Source organism: Schistocerca gregaria, unplaced genomic scaffold (assembly GCF_023897955.1).
Source record: "Schistocerca gregaria isolate iqSchGreg1 unplaced genomic scaffold, iqSchGreg1.2 ptg000180l, whole genome shotgun sequence".
Classification (NCBI taxonomy): Eukaryota; Metazoa; Arthropoda; class Insecta; order Orthoptera; family Acrididae; genus Schistocerca; species Schistocerca gregaria.
Genome location: NW_026061730.1, coordinates 4485268 through 4502931, shown reverse-complemented (window position 1 = coordinate 4502931; position 17664 = coordinate 4485268). Strand labels below are relative to the sequence as shown.

Here is a 17664-nt window from a genome sequence, read left to right as displayed (position 1 = left end):
GGAGTATGACGTAGATGCAGATTAATTTTAAGTGGTCGTTCCAGTTCGTATCGCTCTGTAAGCATACTCCGAGATATTTTCCTGTGGTAACTGCCTCCAGTGATCGTTCTTTAATTTGCAATCACTCACTAAAGGTTTTCCCTGTGTCTGTATTCGTAATACATCACGTTTGCTTGTGTTCAGAGTTAACTCCCACTTACTGCACCAAATTCGATCCTCTGCGGGCCTTTCTCTATTTCGCTACAATTGTCGAGCGTTTTGACGTCTCTGTCTATATCGTCATCTGCAAAAAGCCTCATTGGACTTCCGAATTCATATACTAGGGCACATTTACGCGTATTGTGTGAAAAGTGACGGTCCTGTAACATTTCTCTGGGTAATACCCGAAGTTTCTTTTACGTGTGAAGACCTATCTCCGTTTAGACTCATATGTTGTGTTCTCTTTGACAGTAACAAAACTGGACTGATATTCCGTGCTCTCGTTACTTTATTGATTAGGCGGCCGTACGAAACTGTATCGTATGATTTTCGGAAGTCAAGGAAAATATTTGAGTTAAAAACAGATGCTTTCCTCCCATACTGTGCAATGATTTTGAGAGAAGAAGTAGATATACGAATCGCACTTATATCTGCTTTGACGTATTCGTGGCAAAGTAACTGCAAAACTGACACATACATTGTGATTTGCATCTTTCATACACAATAATGCTCTTATTTTATAATTTGTACTTCTTATCATAATAATAATAGAACTATTGTATTATTTGAATTGCAATTATGCATGTTTATGTGCCAAATATCGATTATTCTGGCAATATTTGATTGGCGCCAAAAAGCACAAACAATTTTGATGTCTTCAAATGGTGAAAGGCAAGCTTGAGCGTCTTTCATTATTTTTGTATTTTACATTTTTAATATGAAAAGTTACATTTATAATAAGGATGTAAAGACTTAGTATCACTTCTTAACAAACATAATATTATTCGTCACTCCTTTATTTATTTATATATTGTATAATGGAAACAAATATGTGTATACATCTGTAAACAAATGTGCACAGTCATTAGCTAGCACAGTCTTACAACACCACGTCTAGCTGTCTTATCTACTAGATTGCTTCAAGTGATGCACAGTGAATGTCCATTATGTTGTTGGCTCGAAGACAATGGTCAGCAGCAATACGGTGGATTGACTGTGTGGAGGTACCACAGCCTTAATGTTCATCAGTATCTCATCCCCAATTGTCAGTTAGATAATAGTGGAGAAGTGTTCTTTTAAACGCAATTCAAGGTCCGTTTCTAATTAAGCCAGTTGCAGTAGTCTCAGTACTGTCATAACAGCAACAAGGTCACACGTTGCAACACCCCCGTAGGTGGCTGTGTCCCCCCTGCTGTTGTGTCACACAATGACACAACTCTGCTAAGTGGTGAGGCCTCTGGATCCTCAGATGTTTTGGTTCGATTACGTTCATGTTTAATTATGTTGTTACCCTCCTACTATGCATGGATACTGATATATGTGTCATCATTTCATCAGGTAATTATGAAAGATGTTACACAGGCCAATGAAAAACTTATTTTTTACTTTGATAGCTGATCCTCATAGATTTCTAATAATTGAATACAAATCTAGCGTTAGTTTGTTTCTATCATCCATAGTTTTCGAGCAATGTGCTTTTTTGTATGTAGTATAAAAATTCTATGCTCTATGGTAAACAGAGAATTAATGAAATGCTTTGTTACAACGTAAGTATGGCTTGTATTTATAGTAAGCTACATAAAACAATGTTATGAGTTAATAAAGTTTTCACTTGTCAGCTGGTATTGGTTTGCATTTTCTTTCTCTTTTTCCTTTGAAGCTTCTTGTGTAGCTTTTTCTATTATGAGTGGTTTGCTGAACTTTTCGGTAAAGTGACCAACAGTAGTCCCTCATCATGTTGGTGTTCCAGCGGCCTTGGTAGCATTCTTCCATTACTTTAAGGTCCTGGTGAATACCAAACTCATTCATCAGACTGGGAATGTCTAAGCAGTACACTAAATCACCTTATTCTTAAAGAATATGGAAAGTTGCTGCTCTCTCTTTTTATAGATATATATGCTGGTTCCAACTGCCAATAAATTCTTTTCTTTAATCTAGAGCCAAGTCATTCAGCTTTTTCTTTCGTTTCGCCCAGATCCCTAACCACATCGTTAAGCTGGGTCTGAGTGAATAATTCATCAGTGTCTGGTTCATCTAAATCAGATTCTACATCAGAAAATACTGCTGGTTCAGGAATCGGCAAATGTACACCATGTCACCATGTCCTATGATAGGTTAAGGTAGCTTATTACCTCCATTTTTTCGAATTATGACCTGTAATATCAACAGTGCTAAAGTAGCAATCATTGGAATGATTTCGTGGCTCTGTCCATATCATAGGAACCGAAAATCTAAAGGCTTTCTTTCTTCCTTTTTGGACAATTTTCTAAGATCTTCAACACACACATAACGTAACTTATGTGGCGCCCAAGATTTTATTTGATCACCATGTTTAGATCTAAAGTATGATAAATTAACCTTTTTCACTAAGTCTGTAATGTTTTAGTGTTTTTAATCACAAATTCACCACAAATATAACAAAAACAGTTAGCGGAGTTTTTACAACCACGATTAGACATTGTACTTAGCACATGTACAGCAAAGGGGAAAGTGAGGTTAGGTTGACAGTAAACAAGACACCATCTGTTAACAAAAGATAGAATCAGCCTTTTTTTGCCAGCAAATGTTTTTCAGCAGTGCTACGAACGTCATCTACATTCATTACAGCTCCTTTTTAAATTATTTATAGGAAAGGGGAAAGTGAAGTTAGATTGACAGTAAACAAGGCACCATCTGTTAACAAAAGATAAAATCAGCCTTTTTTGCCAGCAAATGATTTTCAGCAGTGCTACCAACGTCATCTACATTCATTACACCTTCTTTTAAAATTATTTTAACTATATAAATTTAAATTCTTTAAAAATAGCTTAATTTTATAAATTTAGCTGTAAAATGTGAAGAAATGGTGGGTAATATAGTTTTTTAAGTATCATATTTGGATTTTCCTCCCTAAAAACAAAAGAATGAAGTATTTTCAGCAAAAGAGTTATTCTATCGTTGGTCTGTGTATTATCAGACAATTATGTTGCTACTTACGTCCTGGGATTGCATCCTCAGATGTATGTCATAAGTTTTTCATATAACTATGCTGTCCATAATGTGATGTTTCCCATTATACTCTTTGAAAATGAAATGCACTTTTCAGGTTCTTGGCTATAACATTAACCGAATCATCAGGCAACCGTAATTCACTCAAGTGTTCAGTGAGGAAATGTACACTTTATCTGCTCGAATTGTATGTACCAGGGAAGTTTGTAACTCAAATTACATGAGTTGTGTGCTGCACCACACAATTTTATAATTAAATAACAATGATCCCTAACAACTTTTTCAGTTGTTTTATCTTATAGTTGGCTGCAAACGCATTCTCATATAATAAATGACTTTCTGGTGTTTGGAGTATATGAACAGAGGTATTATGAAGATCACCAGTCTCACTGCACGTTGTTCCAGCTCAGAGAGCAACCATCTTGCAGGACCTGTACCAATGTACAATTCGATATGGTGAAGGGATGGATCCTGTGAACATATGGCTTTCTATGCCACTCCTGCTTGAGGAAAAAATTTTAAGTGTATCTATCATCACCTGTCTATACAGTGGGGAGCTTTTATAGAACTGTCATGCTACTGCTCAGAAAAATTTTCGCTCTTGTCAAATGTACTGAAATACCTACTGCAGATATTATGTACACCATGACGTTTATTCAGCTGTGATGAAATAAGATGTGATAACAGGTTTTTTATCAAACAGTAATACTGCTTCGTATAGCTTCCATCACAAATGATTGGCAAATCTGTATGTTTTTCACGCTGCCTGGCAAATTATGCAAAAAGGCAGGGAGCCAACAACTTTACAAGCAATCTTACCATCACTATCCTTGCATGCATCCATGGTGTATATATGAATAGAGATATGCATATTCTGCTCTTCAAATTTATCGATGTCCTGAATTGTCATTGGATAACCAATGCTTTTATGTTTATAATGACTGGGAACGTCGCACATACTGTGCTCACCAGGACATTCCAGATGGTCTCAAAATTGTTCTTTTAGCCCACACTATGAAAAAAAACTCATCTTTATTTATTACTTTAATAGCCAGTATCTCCTGGAAGTTTTATTTATGAAGAACTCTCATTACATTGATAATTGATGTACGCAAAAACGTCCAAAAACAGCTTTTTACTTTACTCTTTTCACAGCCTCTTTCTTCGATTTCTGATAACCTTGTTCGTAATCGGTCATAGAAATACTTCCCTTACCATTCAGTGAGCGAGGTGCTTTGCAATACTACATTTATTCTGCTCTACAAATGTATGACTGCCATCTCAGTCACATTGTGATGTGTAGGAGTTGCAAACTCATAGCACAGCATAGCATTACTTAAACGTACTTGAAGAATACTGAGAGTTCTTTAAATGTTAGACATCCTTGGCCTCCAAACAGGTCTACATGCACCAGAAATATAAGTGGGGGGGGGGGGGGCTTCCAGATATCCAACAGCACTCTTAATAAAAGCTTGTGCAGTTCTGTTTCTAATAGAATACCAAATCACTGAATAATTTAGGTTTGAGGCCTGGCTGATTGCAAGCACCTGGTTTGTATTACTGAAACTGCCGCTCGTACTTCTGTACTCCCCACTGACGGAACTCTACAGCAGTCGCATCCTTTGCACTGACTGTGCACCTCCAGCATGGGTGAGAGGTGAGTGTGTTCCACAGAGTGAACATCCAGGTTGAGGTGATGTCACGCTTCTTCTGCCACTGCTATGTGACATAAGCTTTGGAGTGAGAATAGCAGCGGACTTCCCACTAGCATCACGCTGCTGGCCCCTTGCCTATGTTGACTTAATGAGTTTACACACAGAAGTGTTGCTCTGCAATGTGCATATACCACATTTTTAGCATATCCCCATCACCTTTTTTCAAATGTAGTTGTAAGATTATTTCTTCTCCAGAGAAGTTGGAAGTTGACTGCCTTGGTCAACAACATTCACCTCAAGCATATGCAATGTTTGAACAGTTACAGGGAGATACATAAGATCAGGTGGAGTCTCTAACATTTTGTATCCAGCACAAACTGCAGGAAAAAAATAGGAACAGGAATTGTACATAGCAGGTTAATCTTTAAATACATATCTCTTGCGACATTGCATTAAACATGAATTTTCAGGAATATATTTACAGGCATGTCAAATTTGTAAACCTTTTCAGCATCCAATGCCAGATGTTCTCCTCCCAAAGCCTAAAAGTAGTATTACTGAACCTTCATTCGCAAAGTATCTTTAGTTGCTCATATCTCTGCTTTAAGTGTCTTGGTATTTGCAAGTACCTTGAAAGCTTTTCATGCTGTTTTAAATGTGTGTTTATATTGTCGAAACTTTTTGACTCTCTGGCATACTCAAACTATTCACTCAGTGAGTGAGAATATTTATGTATGTGTGTTTGAGTTTTTGCATTATAGTATGACATGTTTATCATATCTGCAAGTATCTTGCATAATATTTGTTTCCCAATGCTTTTGTTGCAGTGAAAAACAAATATACATTGTAAATAATTATATTTATTAATGTTTTTATGTACAGGAAATAGAAAGATCCGTTGTTGACCCATTTCTTATTATTTGTTCTGTCTTATATCTCTACAGTAATGTTGAAATAGCATTTTTATATCCTACAAATGCGTTCAAACCAACAGGATAAAGGATATATTTCGGTTCTCCATCAGTAAACCACGTTCTACAGGAGTTATGGTAGGAGACTTCGGTACCCACAAGCATACATACACTTATGCATTGGCCTAAATGATTTTGTAGGGTGCATTACATGTACATAACATATAACATCGTTAACTGACGCTTTCACATATCGTTTCCACCAACTTTACTGTTGCAATCCATATTGCACTTTATTGCCAATACAATTTCATAACACTTACAAGTTTTAAATACATACATTGTGAAGAGTCCTTTGATGATGATGAGAACTTCAATACAAGATTATCATAGAGGTTGATGATGGTTGCCTTATTTCTACAGATGTTCATATCAAGGGGAATTTGAGACGGAACATAATCTGTTGTCATCAGCTTCTCAGTGCACTTCATCGGCTACATTGCTCTCCCTACTTCATCTCTGTAAATTGTGTTTCAGCATTATGACAGACATTCTCAGTTTCTACTATAATTTCACATTCACAAAGATATACTAATCTTACATTGGAACGTTTGGAACCATATGCTGTTATCATGCATATCCTGATGATTAAACATGGAGATAATAGAATCTTTTTAAGGATGAAGGGACCTCTGGATTAGCACAATTGGATCATCATGTGATCTCATGACAGGGGCAGGACATGCACCGCCTCAGAGGGTGTTGCAACATGTGACCTTTTTGTTGTTGTGATAATATTGAGTCTAAGGCAAATGGAATATTTAGAAAGTGACATAGAATTGTCTGTAAAAGAACACCGACTCCCTACTTTAGATAAGCACATCTGCTTTGTCCAGTGCTAATCTATTTCATGATCCTCTACTGACGTCTTGGAAGATCGAATCCGTCTGTCTGCATGAAAGGGTCCATGACTAGATGTTTGTTGACTACTGATGAGTGCACTTACTGAATTTTCCATGAATGATTGACAGTGAAAGAGGACACAACAAGGTTTCTTGCTGGGCACCATGAGATTTTCCTAGATTTCAAGCGTTGGTATCCTGCTTATACAATATCTCTCCAGACCTTTAGGAGAGCTGATCTTCCTACAGCTGGAGGTGGGGTGATGCTGAGAACAGGAAGTCTTAGAGTGTTTGTACTCTGAATAAATCTCTGAATACCTAATTGAGTTGCACATCTATCTTCTTAGTGTGAACACTATTGATCCTGGTCGAACAATACTCTTCAATAACAGATCACCTATAATAAGGTTAAAGCTGAGGATCTTAAAACACAAGCATTAGCTGACCATAAAGTACCAACAAATTTTTGAAGACTGGCTTCTCGTTTTGAATTTAGTTGCTTAAACTAAAGATGCTACTTTCAAATTAATAGTTCTGCCTAGAGCTATTGGCGTCTGAATCTGACGTCTGGTATGTAATCTGACTGTAAGAGTCGAGGTGCATGATAGAGAATTTGAAGTAGTAGTTAAATTTCAGGGAGAAGAAATGAAAGCTTTGACGTTTTCTGATGAATTGTAATTCTGTGAGATACAGTAAAGGAGGATGTAAGGAAAAAATCAACAAAAGCAAAACGAGGATGATGGAGTGTAATCGAACTCAGTCAGATGATGTTAAGGGAATTAGATTGGGCAATGAAGCACTGAAAGTAGTAGATGAGTTTTGCTGTCTGGGCAGCGAAATAGCTGGTGGTGGCCAAAGTAGAGAGGATATAAAATGTAGACTGGCAATGGCAAGAAACATATTTCTGAGAAAGACAAATTTGTTAACTACAAATATAGACTTAAGTCTTTGGAAGTCTTTTCTGAAGCTATTTTTATGCACTGTTGCCATGTATCGAAGTGAAACATTGATGATAACCAGTTTAGACAAATAGAGAATAGCAGTTTTCGAGATGAGGTGCTACAGAAGAATGTTGAAGATTAGATGAGTGAATCACATAACTAGTGAGGATATACTGAGTAGAATTCAAGAGACAAGAAATCTGTGGCACAACTTGACGAAATGGAGGGATCAGTTGGTAGGACACGTTCTGAAACATCAAGAGATAACCAATTTAGTCTTGATGCGAAGTGTGTGTGTGTAAGGGGGGGGGGTTAAATATTGTAGAGGAAGACAAAGTGGTGAATATAGTGAGCAGATTCAGAAGGACATAGTGTGCAGTAGTTATTTGGAGATGAAGAGACTTGCAAAGGACATAGTATAATGGAGAGCTGTGTTTAAAACCAGCCTTTAGACTGAAGGCCACAACAACATCTTCCTGTTTTATAACACCTTGTTTCCCAGTTGGTGTATTTCTTCATTGTTTATAACTTGCTTAATATGTCTGATGTAACTTCAAGGATGGTGTGTGGGGAATACAAATGTATTTAAAATATGGGTGGTTGAAGGTCCCAGGTTGGTACTGAAGGATAGATTCCGTTGATCCAATGTATTTTAATGTATTGAGCCTATATTTGCGTCTTTCCCTTTTTTTGTATTGAGTGTGTCGTTAGAGAGACACTGGGAAAGTCGTATGCTAGATTTTCAGTTACTCATAGGATCATCTTGTTGTTAGATATGATTTTCTTAGTTTGATTGTTTGTCATTAGCCATGCCTACATTGCATGTTCAAGTTCTGGGTGAACGACTATTTGTTTTGTAAACCATGACACTGGTTGCACATTGTGTGTTTCACGAGTCATAACAGCAGGAGTGTATTCTCTGCTTTTTCGGTCGGTTTGTTTTTCACCCCAGTTAATAGTTCCTCTAAGTGAATTCCAACGGTTTTACATGGGTTTGTAGGGTGATCTTGGACAGAGAGTAGAATATTTAGCTTGTTTGGTTTCTGTGCTTGCAAATTAATATGGTGTCGGTGCTATAACAATGTTAACTGACTTTCTGTTGGGTTGGCTCTTAGCATCGACTTGCTTAGCGAAGGTTCCTGCTTGTTTGTGAAGGGGCTGACCTTCACGTTAATTCTGCCGCATGTTGGGCCGTGACACCAGTATGCAGTGTTGTCTGTGTACCGGGCTTTTATTTCATTCCTCGACCGAGCTTTAGCGATGTCAGCTGTGTTGTTTGTGTGTAGCAGTGGAGATGTGGCTGTTCCACGTGGCGTCGCTGCAGCTGGCGTAACACTTATCGACTGATGATTGCCAAGCAGCGCTTACCTGTTTCCAACAATGTTTTTAATAAACTGCACAGTTTGAAATGGGAACGTTTCAAACAGCAGCCCAGCATGCCACAATCAATGGAACGCCCGTTCGCCGTTCACCAGGTAGCGTGCTGCCGTTGCTTCTGCCGTGCTGCGTTCAGCCTGTATCGCTTTGCTGCTCAGTCCTTGGACCGGGTTACCTGTGCTGCGGTTGCCGCTGAATCCGGCTTGTTCTTGTAGGATTATGTTGCTTTATTCCTTGAATTTTTTTAGTCTGTCTCGAAAGTTTTCCCTATCACTAAGAGCACAGTAATCTATGAGTTGAGTTGTTTTTTTTGGTCTATCAGGTTTCGAAATCAGCTTCATTTTAGCTTGCTTCTATGTTACAGATACTTTTTTCAGTTTCATGGCCGGGATGCAGAAACTTTGAATGAGTCTGAGGCAGGTGTCTTGTGAAAGGTGTGACTTACGTAGTTATCTTCCTGTGCCTCTAGCCCCTCAGCTGCTTTTCTTCCACTTCAGATTCCTTAATCTTACGAAGTAGTAGATGTTAAGCGGTTGCATTCGGTTTTGGAGTGTCGTTTCTCCGTGAGTTTTGTCGAATTTTGGATACTATGGGTGATCGTGACTCTCTTTTTCTAGCTCTTTGAGGAACTTTCTTGTGGTGGTCGGTAATGGTACGCAATGGCTCCTCTGAACTTTTTTCCAAAAACGACTAGCATTATGCGGCCTAAGTCTTGTGATTTCCTCGCCCGTCACTTGGTGGGTTTCTCTTATTACGTCATTGAGACTATTCGAGCCAATCTTACCACGTCTGTTTGGTTAATGCTGTACTGTCTGCAGAATTATCTTTTTTTTTAAATTTTGTTTGTAATGCCTGTAAGGTGTGTATATCTGTGTTATGTTTTTCTTTCTTAGGGGCGTTTTCAGCTACACCAGGTTATATTGCTTGCACTATTTGTTGTTGTAATTGTTATAATAAAGTGGTTTCAATAGTTGATACCTTAGGTTTTGTGCTGAACCCTCTCAATCTGAATTTTTCGATGATCCGATTTCGTGAGTCTATGGTTGTTTAATGTTTCCCGGTTTCTAGTGGTTAGTAGCTGAAGTTCATGTAACAAATGGCAGGTACTCAGTAGCTATGCTGTCGCCAATTTCAGTCTCGCTTCAGCATCTTGGTACTTATGGTGTACATATTATGTGCTCTAAGATAGAAGTGCCATAGTGATTGATAGTAGCTGGGGGCGAGTCATCTCTGAGTTTGGCGAGATTCAATATGGCTGCAAGAAGTTTAACGTTTTTGTTGTCAATTCTGTTAGCAAATATTGTGGATTTAGCACAGAGTCTCCCGTAACTTTAGCGGGGCCGAGTGAGGGTACATAAATAATGAGGTGAACTGGCAGTTTCTCGATACGAGGTACATATATACTGCGCTCTAATTTTTAACTCGATCGCGTGGTGGATGTTTAGATTTCACTGAAAGGTTGAATTGTATTGCAGCTAGGTGTTTAATATGACACACTTCAACCATGGTCTGGTTTGGTTTCGTCAAGTCGGTGACAGAAATAGCTATGCAGATTGATTTCTTTGTCTGGGCATCAGTTATGTGCTATGGCTATATTGCTAACTTCCTGTTCTCTTACTAAGTGTTCAAGCGGTTTGCTTTCCACACAGAAACACAATGCATTGACTAAGCAGACAATGACAATATCTTTCCTAGGCTTGAATGTGAGGGTTGAATCGTGTTTCCTGGTGTCTCATGCAAGGATAGGTCCGTCGGCTTGCGACATAGATGTGGATCCGTGTTCGCCAAAGAACGCCGTAGGAGCTTTTTAGAAACTGTTGTTATTCTTTTCCTCCTTTGAGATATAACGTTGAGAAGGGCTGTAGTGAAGGCTCAGAGAAAGTTTTGCATTTGATTGCTTCCTCATGCTCTGGGTCAAAGATTATAGTGGTTTCGTCAATCACTTAACATTCACAGTTTCGTCGGCTGAGAAAGGCTTTTGTCACCTTCTTAGCAGCTCTCATCTTTATTAAAGTTATCGGTGTAACCGCTGCTGCATTTTGGTGCTTCATTTTTCGGGTATAACTTGCAATTAAAAATTAGGTGTGGTCGACTTCATTTTCCACATTTTGGTCTATTACGGCTGTTTTTTGTAGGGTATTGGAAAGTGTTGCAACTTGGACCTTGCTGTTATTGAGGAGGTTGTGTTTTGGATGGTTTAACCTTGTGAGGTGTACAGTGCATTCTGAAATGGTGAGCAAGTTGGCTGTTTCTCACTGTATGTGACTCGAATTTCTTAATGGATTTTGGGATGATGTATGAAATGATGGCAGGGAATTTTGATGTAGTCTCCCGGTACATCTAGGTTCTCTTCAGTTATTTCGTTTGTTATGTCACAGTCAACCTCGGTTATCGCAATGGTGAGCGTGAGTCCGTGTGGTTTCTATTTTGCTTACTGTTTGGCGTGCTGTGTGATTTCTGTTATGGTTGCCTCAAATCAGTAAGTAACTCAGACTCTTTTCTGGGGTTTGGAAATGGGTGTGCTGTGATGGTGGCAAAGTTTTTTCGGAATTTTTGGTGACGACTTGGAGGACAGCAACTGTTTTAGTGTAGATTACAGCGATTTTGCGGTTTCTTTGCCACCTTCTTCGTTTATTGTTTATTTTAACGTTTGTTAAATTGCCATAAGGTGTGTTAGGTGTGGTGGAATTCTAGCTGCATCTAAGCAGTTTTAAACCTTGTTCTTAGAGAGAATACGAGGTTAATATAGTGGAAAGTTTGACTGGTTGTAGATGAATGAGTGTGAACTTTTTGTAATTCGGGTGTCATGTTTGTGGCTGCTTCGGCTCTTTACTTCGGATTTCGTGTCGGGGTTCTCGGCTAGTTCGCGTAGTTTTGCATTTTTGCAGATCTGGTGGAGACGGAGTTCTTTGCTTCAGTTTGGTTTGTGGAAAGTTGTTGCATATCGGAAACAGGACGAGCCATACTCGCTACGCCCCATTTGCGAACCCTCGCACTCAGCCATGTGTTCTGGGTCGTTAGCCTCGCCAGATGCAGCTTGGTTGTCCCTGCCTGCCTCTGGCGGCTGTACAGACTGCTGACCCCAAATATGAAGGGCTCTGGCAATGGATGTGACGGTGCCGCATTTGACGGCAGGGGCGTGAGTTACGCACAGTGTAGTTCGCAACAGTTTTCTCTGAGTGACACGCGTGATGTCGAGCGACTACGTACATGTAACAACAGTTGAAGCATTTTCGGCTCCGAGAATGCTTGTCTCCAGATATATCAGAGGAAAGGCCCTAATAGGCATATTGGTTGCTGAAGTTAATATTTGATACGCAGCGAGTGAACGCGTTGTATCAGGTGATTTTCTGAGCACCCGTGTCTGTAGCTGGTTCGCCTTTTTGAGGAAGAGAGCGTGACAGTGGCGGCTGTCAGCAGCAGCAGGGAGTGGCCAGGGGTGCGGCTTCCAGACCTCTCCTGGTCCAGACTGGCTGAGAGGCCCAAGTGTAGAATGATTTGTGGAGAGGCTCGGAGCTCGGGAAATCGACAAGTTGGCTGTCGGCGCCCGTGTGGCTGACGTGGCGGGTCGCGGCTTCGCTGGAGCGGAGTTTTGTGTCGTGACGCAGTTACCACACCACAGTTCTGGAGTTTCAGAAAGCGTTCTCGTTTGCGCACATCGATTACCACTAGAGAATTTTCCTGTCGTTCTCTGGGAATATTGCAGAGTAATGCGTGCAGGTGTTTTCGGCTCAGGGAAAACTTGGTGATACTAGCTAAGTGGCAGTGGTGGTTCGGTTCAAAGTGATTGATTTGCCTCATCCAAATGATTCAAACCTGGGAGTGACGTTTTTTGAGTGACAGTCTTCCTATTGAGTTTGAACTGTATACTTTGTACAACCAATCGAAAGTAATTTCCTGAACTTAGCTGCGAATGTTCCCAGTACTATGGTCAGAACTCGTGATCTTGCCAGGAGGTAAGTAGGTAGCATGGGGGCTGTTAATTACTGGATTTTGAGCGATGAAGTTCGATCCTGTCCCGCGGGTCAAGGCTTGGCTGGCGACCAGTGTGCCAGACTGAATTTACGCCTGTATCAGTGCAGGACACTTGTCTGGATCCTCCAGTAGGCGCCTCCAGTGCGCCACGTGACGGCTTCTGGAGCGCCGCACGCCGCTAGGATTGGTGCTGAGTCCGGTCTGGACGGCGGGTGTGAGGGGGGAGGGGGGAGGGGGGTTGGGCAGCCCTGCAGCCGACACCTGCCTCGTGACGCGTCAGGGCGGCGAGTCACGCTGCGGTCCCTGGTTCCACTGCGTCCAATACGGCAGCTGTCCCTCCACGAAATTCGCTGTTAACATTGCAGATGCCTGCTAAATGAGTGATGATGGCTTTCCGCAAATCAGTGCACGTGGTATTATTTATTGCAGGATTTTCAGTTGGGCTGGATATTTCATTCACACAGACGCTCCTTCACTTTGCTCACTCAGGTTTCATTTCAGGAAATGGGAGATCGCCTACTGATTACAAATCAAAATAATTAGAGTGTACTGTGTCCTTCTAGTTAAGCTACTATGGCACACGTTTTCCAGGACTCACACTACTGGCACATGTACTGTTTCTATAAATGCGCCTTTAGGTACTGTCTTCCTGGTATAAGAGTAGCGCACGGAACACTAACTTTTAAAATATGCTACAGTACCCTTACAAACCTCTAGCTCAATAAATCACAATCTCGTATCACGAACGCAATAACTCTCATCTCATATAACTCTGTCATTCGACACTTTGCGTTCACTTGGAGCCACATTTCACACAGGAAGTTATTTACTACTATTTTAACTATACCTCTTTGAGCCACTCTATGGAATCGAGCCACTAATAAGCTCAACAAACCCATTTACATGTTCGTCCACACACTACTTCAGCCACTGTATTCTCTTTTGATTTTAAAAGGATATGACTGTCTCTGCTCATGGTACTTAAATTATAAATCATATAAAAGTATAATTTTCACGCACATATAGAAAATTTCCTTGTTTCACACAACATATTCTATAGGCATATATTATACATTAAACATTAATAAAACCGACAAACTGCAAAGACAGTAGCGTGTGTTCTTTGTATATAACAGGCTGTGTGATTAACGCAGCATATTGTAAACAGCTATTTGCATTGCGAAAAAGCCAAGATGGTGTTTGTGTACGGTCAAGCAGATGGAAACGGTCGAGAGGCAGCACGGCTAAACCAAAACAACTGCCCTCCCACGAGGCAAGCTCATTACACAACATTTCAAGCCATTTTCAAAAGTTTGTGTGACCGTTTGTCCTTTCACATAGACAAACGTGCACAGTGGTCAGGGACTGTGCGTACATCACATCTGGAGGACCAGATCCTACAGGATACTGAGACAAACCGTAGTACGAGCTCCAGTCAAGCAGACCGTCATTGAGAGGGAGACTGCCACGTGCCAATAGTGGGCCACTTCCCTGGACATTTTGTGTGGATTCGTCTCAATATTCTAAGGAAACCAGTCATCCAGAACTGGTGTACCCACAGTCCGCCTCCTCCCTGCATGTACATCTGTCTGAAACGAGACATTATCTCACAAATGCCCAAAGCCGGCTTGAAGTGTTGTGCGACGTGGTTCTTGTCTATGACAGCGCTTGCTTAGGTGTAGCTGTGGTGCCTGTCGACAGTTTTCATCTTTTTGACCGTGCACAGACACCATCTCTGCTTGTTTCCGATTTGAATGCCCGACCATATGCTGTTTACAGTACGCTGGTTGAACCATACAGCTTTCTATATAAAAGGAACACACAGCATATGGTCAGAGCAACTTTAATCCGTCAGCGCCGTCTATCATGCTAATGGTGCGTCTCTGGCCATATATATATTACTTACTAAAATTGTTGGGAAACACTTTGTGTACCCAAACACACACACACACACTATATATATATATATATATATATATATATATATATATATATATATATATATATTGTTGCAACGGTGAACAGAACAGTCGCGGGGTTGAAGTAACAGAAAATGCGGCGGGACCCGAGAAGCGGCACGCAAACAACAACACAACGGAGAGGACGGACACAAGCAACGAAGGACCTTACGACAACAACAAGAGCGAGACAACAGAGTCAAGAAAACGTAACTAGACAACCACATCCACTCGTAAACAAAACACGAAAGTAAATACGCTAAGGCAAGGCGATATGTCCAGAGACGTACGCAGTGTTAGACTGGCTGGCTGAGAGAGAGGCAGGCACTTAAGCACTCTATCGACGCCGCCGCTATTTGCTTACAGCGCGATGGTGCAGTGACTTCTAGGGGTCTTTGACGTCCAAGACATCTGGTGGGGCTCAAATTCCGAACTGCATGGTACCACATCCCTCCCCCCTGAAACTTTCGTGTAGGGGCGGAAAAGCCCAGGACAGTGCCGAGGTGTGTGGCAGTGGGAAGAGGAGCCAGGCTCATCAACCGCTTTTGGCAGGGAGGGACACCTGAGGTATCCACGGCAGCCGATCCAGTGTCCAAGGTGGGGGAGGGAGCCACCGATCCACCCGGAGGCCCTCAGAGAGATGGCAACCAGGGGTAGGGACGGTGACTCGAGGACCACATCTGTACCTGAAGGAGGTAGGGAAAGAGGCGGCGACGCGAGTCCCATGGGGGCACGCAGGCAGAGCTGATTATGATGGCGGCGCTCCAACCCTTGCGACGTCTGCACCGTCGTCACACGCCACCCATGGGCACCCATGGCACCCATGGGCATCTGCACTCATGGGCCCACATGGCCGTGCCAGGGGCATACTGCTGCGAGGGCCGGGAGTGGGGGCATCAGGAAATGGAGCAGGGTCCACGGTTTATGCTCATTAAGGAGCTCTTCCAGACTGCGTCTATCAATTGGCGTAGTGTGATAGGTGCTCAAAAACAGGGTGAGGACTGATGTGGTTGGAGATGTGTCGACCACCTTAGTCAACTGTTGTTTAAAACTGCGGACAAGCCTCTCCACTGCGCTATTGGACGAAGGGTGGAAAGGAGGCTACAGGTATGTTTCATACCATTCGCCAGACAGAAGTCATGGGAGAAGGACGCTGTGAATTGGGGACCATTATCGGAGACCAATGTGCGTGGGAGACACTCGATGGCGAAAACCTGGGCCAGAGCCGTGATTGTAGCCTCCATGGTGTTGGATGCCATTCGGAAAACATATGGGTATTTGGAGTAGGCATCAATGATGAGTAACCACATGGACCCCAAAAATGGGCACGCAAAATCGATATGGATGCGATCCCAGGGCTGGCGACACACAGGCCAGGGTGCAAATGACTGAGGAGGACCCGCCTGGTGATGCGCACAGACAGTGCACCCATGGACCAGGCGCTCAATATCGCCATCAATGCCGGCCCAATACACATGCCACATGAGCCAAGCCTTTCATACAGGACACACCCCAGTGCCTAACAAACCAATTGCCCGAAGCCATAATTCTAGAGGGATGACCACCTAATGGGCATCGGACTCCGTGGCCAACAGAAGGACATCATCGACCAAGGAGAGCCTGTGGGACAGATGGCGCCAGGGCCTGAAATCAGACTGTATCCAACGAGCAACGGAGGATGCCCACCGGTCGACCACGTAGTTGAGAACCTGTCGCAAGACAGGGTCGCCGGCGGGTAGCCGCAGCAATGTGAGCAGCCCTAAAAGGCAGACTATCCAGTGCATTCTGGCAGGTGGTATCAATGTGACAGCAGAGGACCTCCTGTTGGTCAAAGTCAGGATCGGGGCCTGCTGGGAGACGTGACAAAGTGTCAGTGTTAGCATTGTGGCTTATATCGGATGGTGTAAGTGTAATTACATAAAAAAATGCCCAGCACTGGAGACGTTGAGCCATCTGCTGATGAAGGTGAGAGCGGGGTCCGAAAAATGTAACCAAGGGTTCATGGTCCGTCAGGAGGGGGAACTTTGCCCTAAAGAGATAGATGGGAAATTCTTGGACAGTGAACACTATCGCCAGAGCCTCCGTTCCAGTCTGGGAGTGGTTCTGTTGTGCTGGGGTCAACATCTTAGAGGCATAAGTGACGGGCTATTTAGAGCCATCAGCATCCCAGTGCACAAGGATGACCCCAAGGCCGTATGCCGATGCATCAGCCGCCACAACCAAGGGACGGTCTGGAGGAAAGGGAGTAAGGCCAGGTGCGAACTTTGCATCGCCTTGAAATGGAGAAAAGCCTGGTCAGAGGCAGGAGTGCAATCGAAAGGTACCCCTTTGCGAGGCAAGTGATTGAGGGGTTGACCAACAGAGGCAGCCTGGGGCAAGAACTTCAAGTAATAAGTAACCTTGGCCAAAAACACCTGGAGTTCAGGTAACACTTTGGGATGAGAAAGGCCTCAATGGCCACGACATTATGACCCAAAGGGCGAATGCCATCTTAGCTAAGCCAGTGGCCTAAGTATTCCACCTCCGGTTGAAAGAAACAACACTTGTCCAGTCCGCAGCATAACCAGCAGACTGCAGAGCGTGAAATAAGATACTGAGGTTTTGCAAATGTTATAGAGAGAATAATTCTTGATTATTGAGACTTTATATTAATATATCATGAATTTTCGGTATATGATATGAGGGAACTCCTGATAACCAAGATGTCATCCAGATAATTCACACAGGCAGGGATAGGCTGTGTAAGCTATTCCAGGAAT

General features: G+C 42.2%; 1 protein-coding gene across 1 annotated transcript in view; it reads right to left on the bottom strand.

The window, feature by feature from the left end:
• Nucleotides 1-5759: 5759 nt before the first annotated feature.
• Nucleotides 5760-17664, bottom strand: part of LOC126302895 (uncharacterized) — a 139067-nt gene continuing 127162 nt past the window's right edge. The window contains exon 8 of the mRNA XM_049991750.1: nucleotides 5760-6271. Within this exon, the coding sequence (XP_049847707.1) occupies nucleotides 6261-6271 (11 nt within the window). The 3' untranslated portion in view covers nucleotides 5760-6260. The remainder of the gene's footprint in view (nucleotides 6272-17664) is intronic.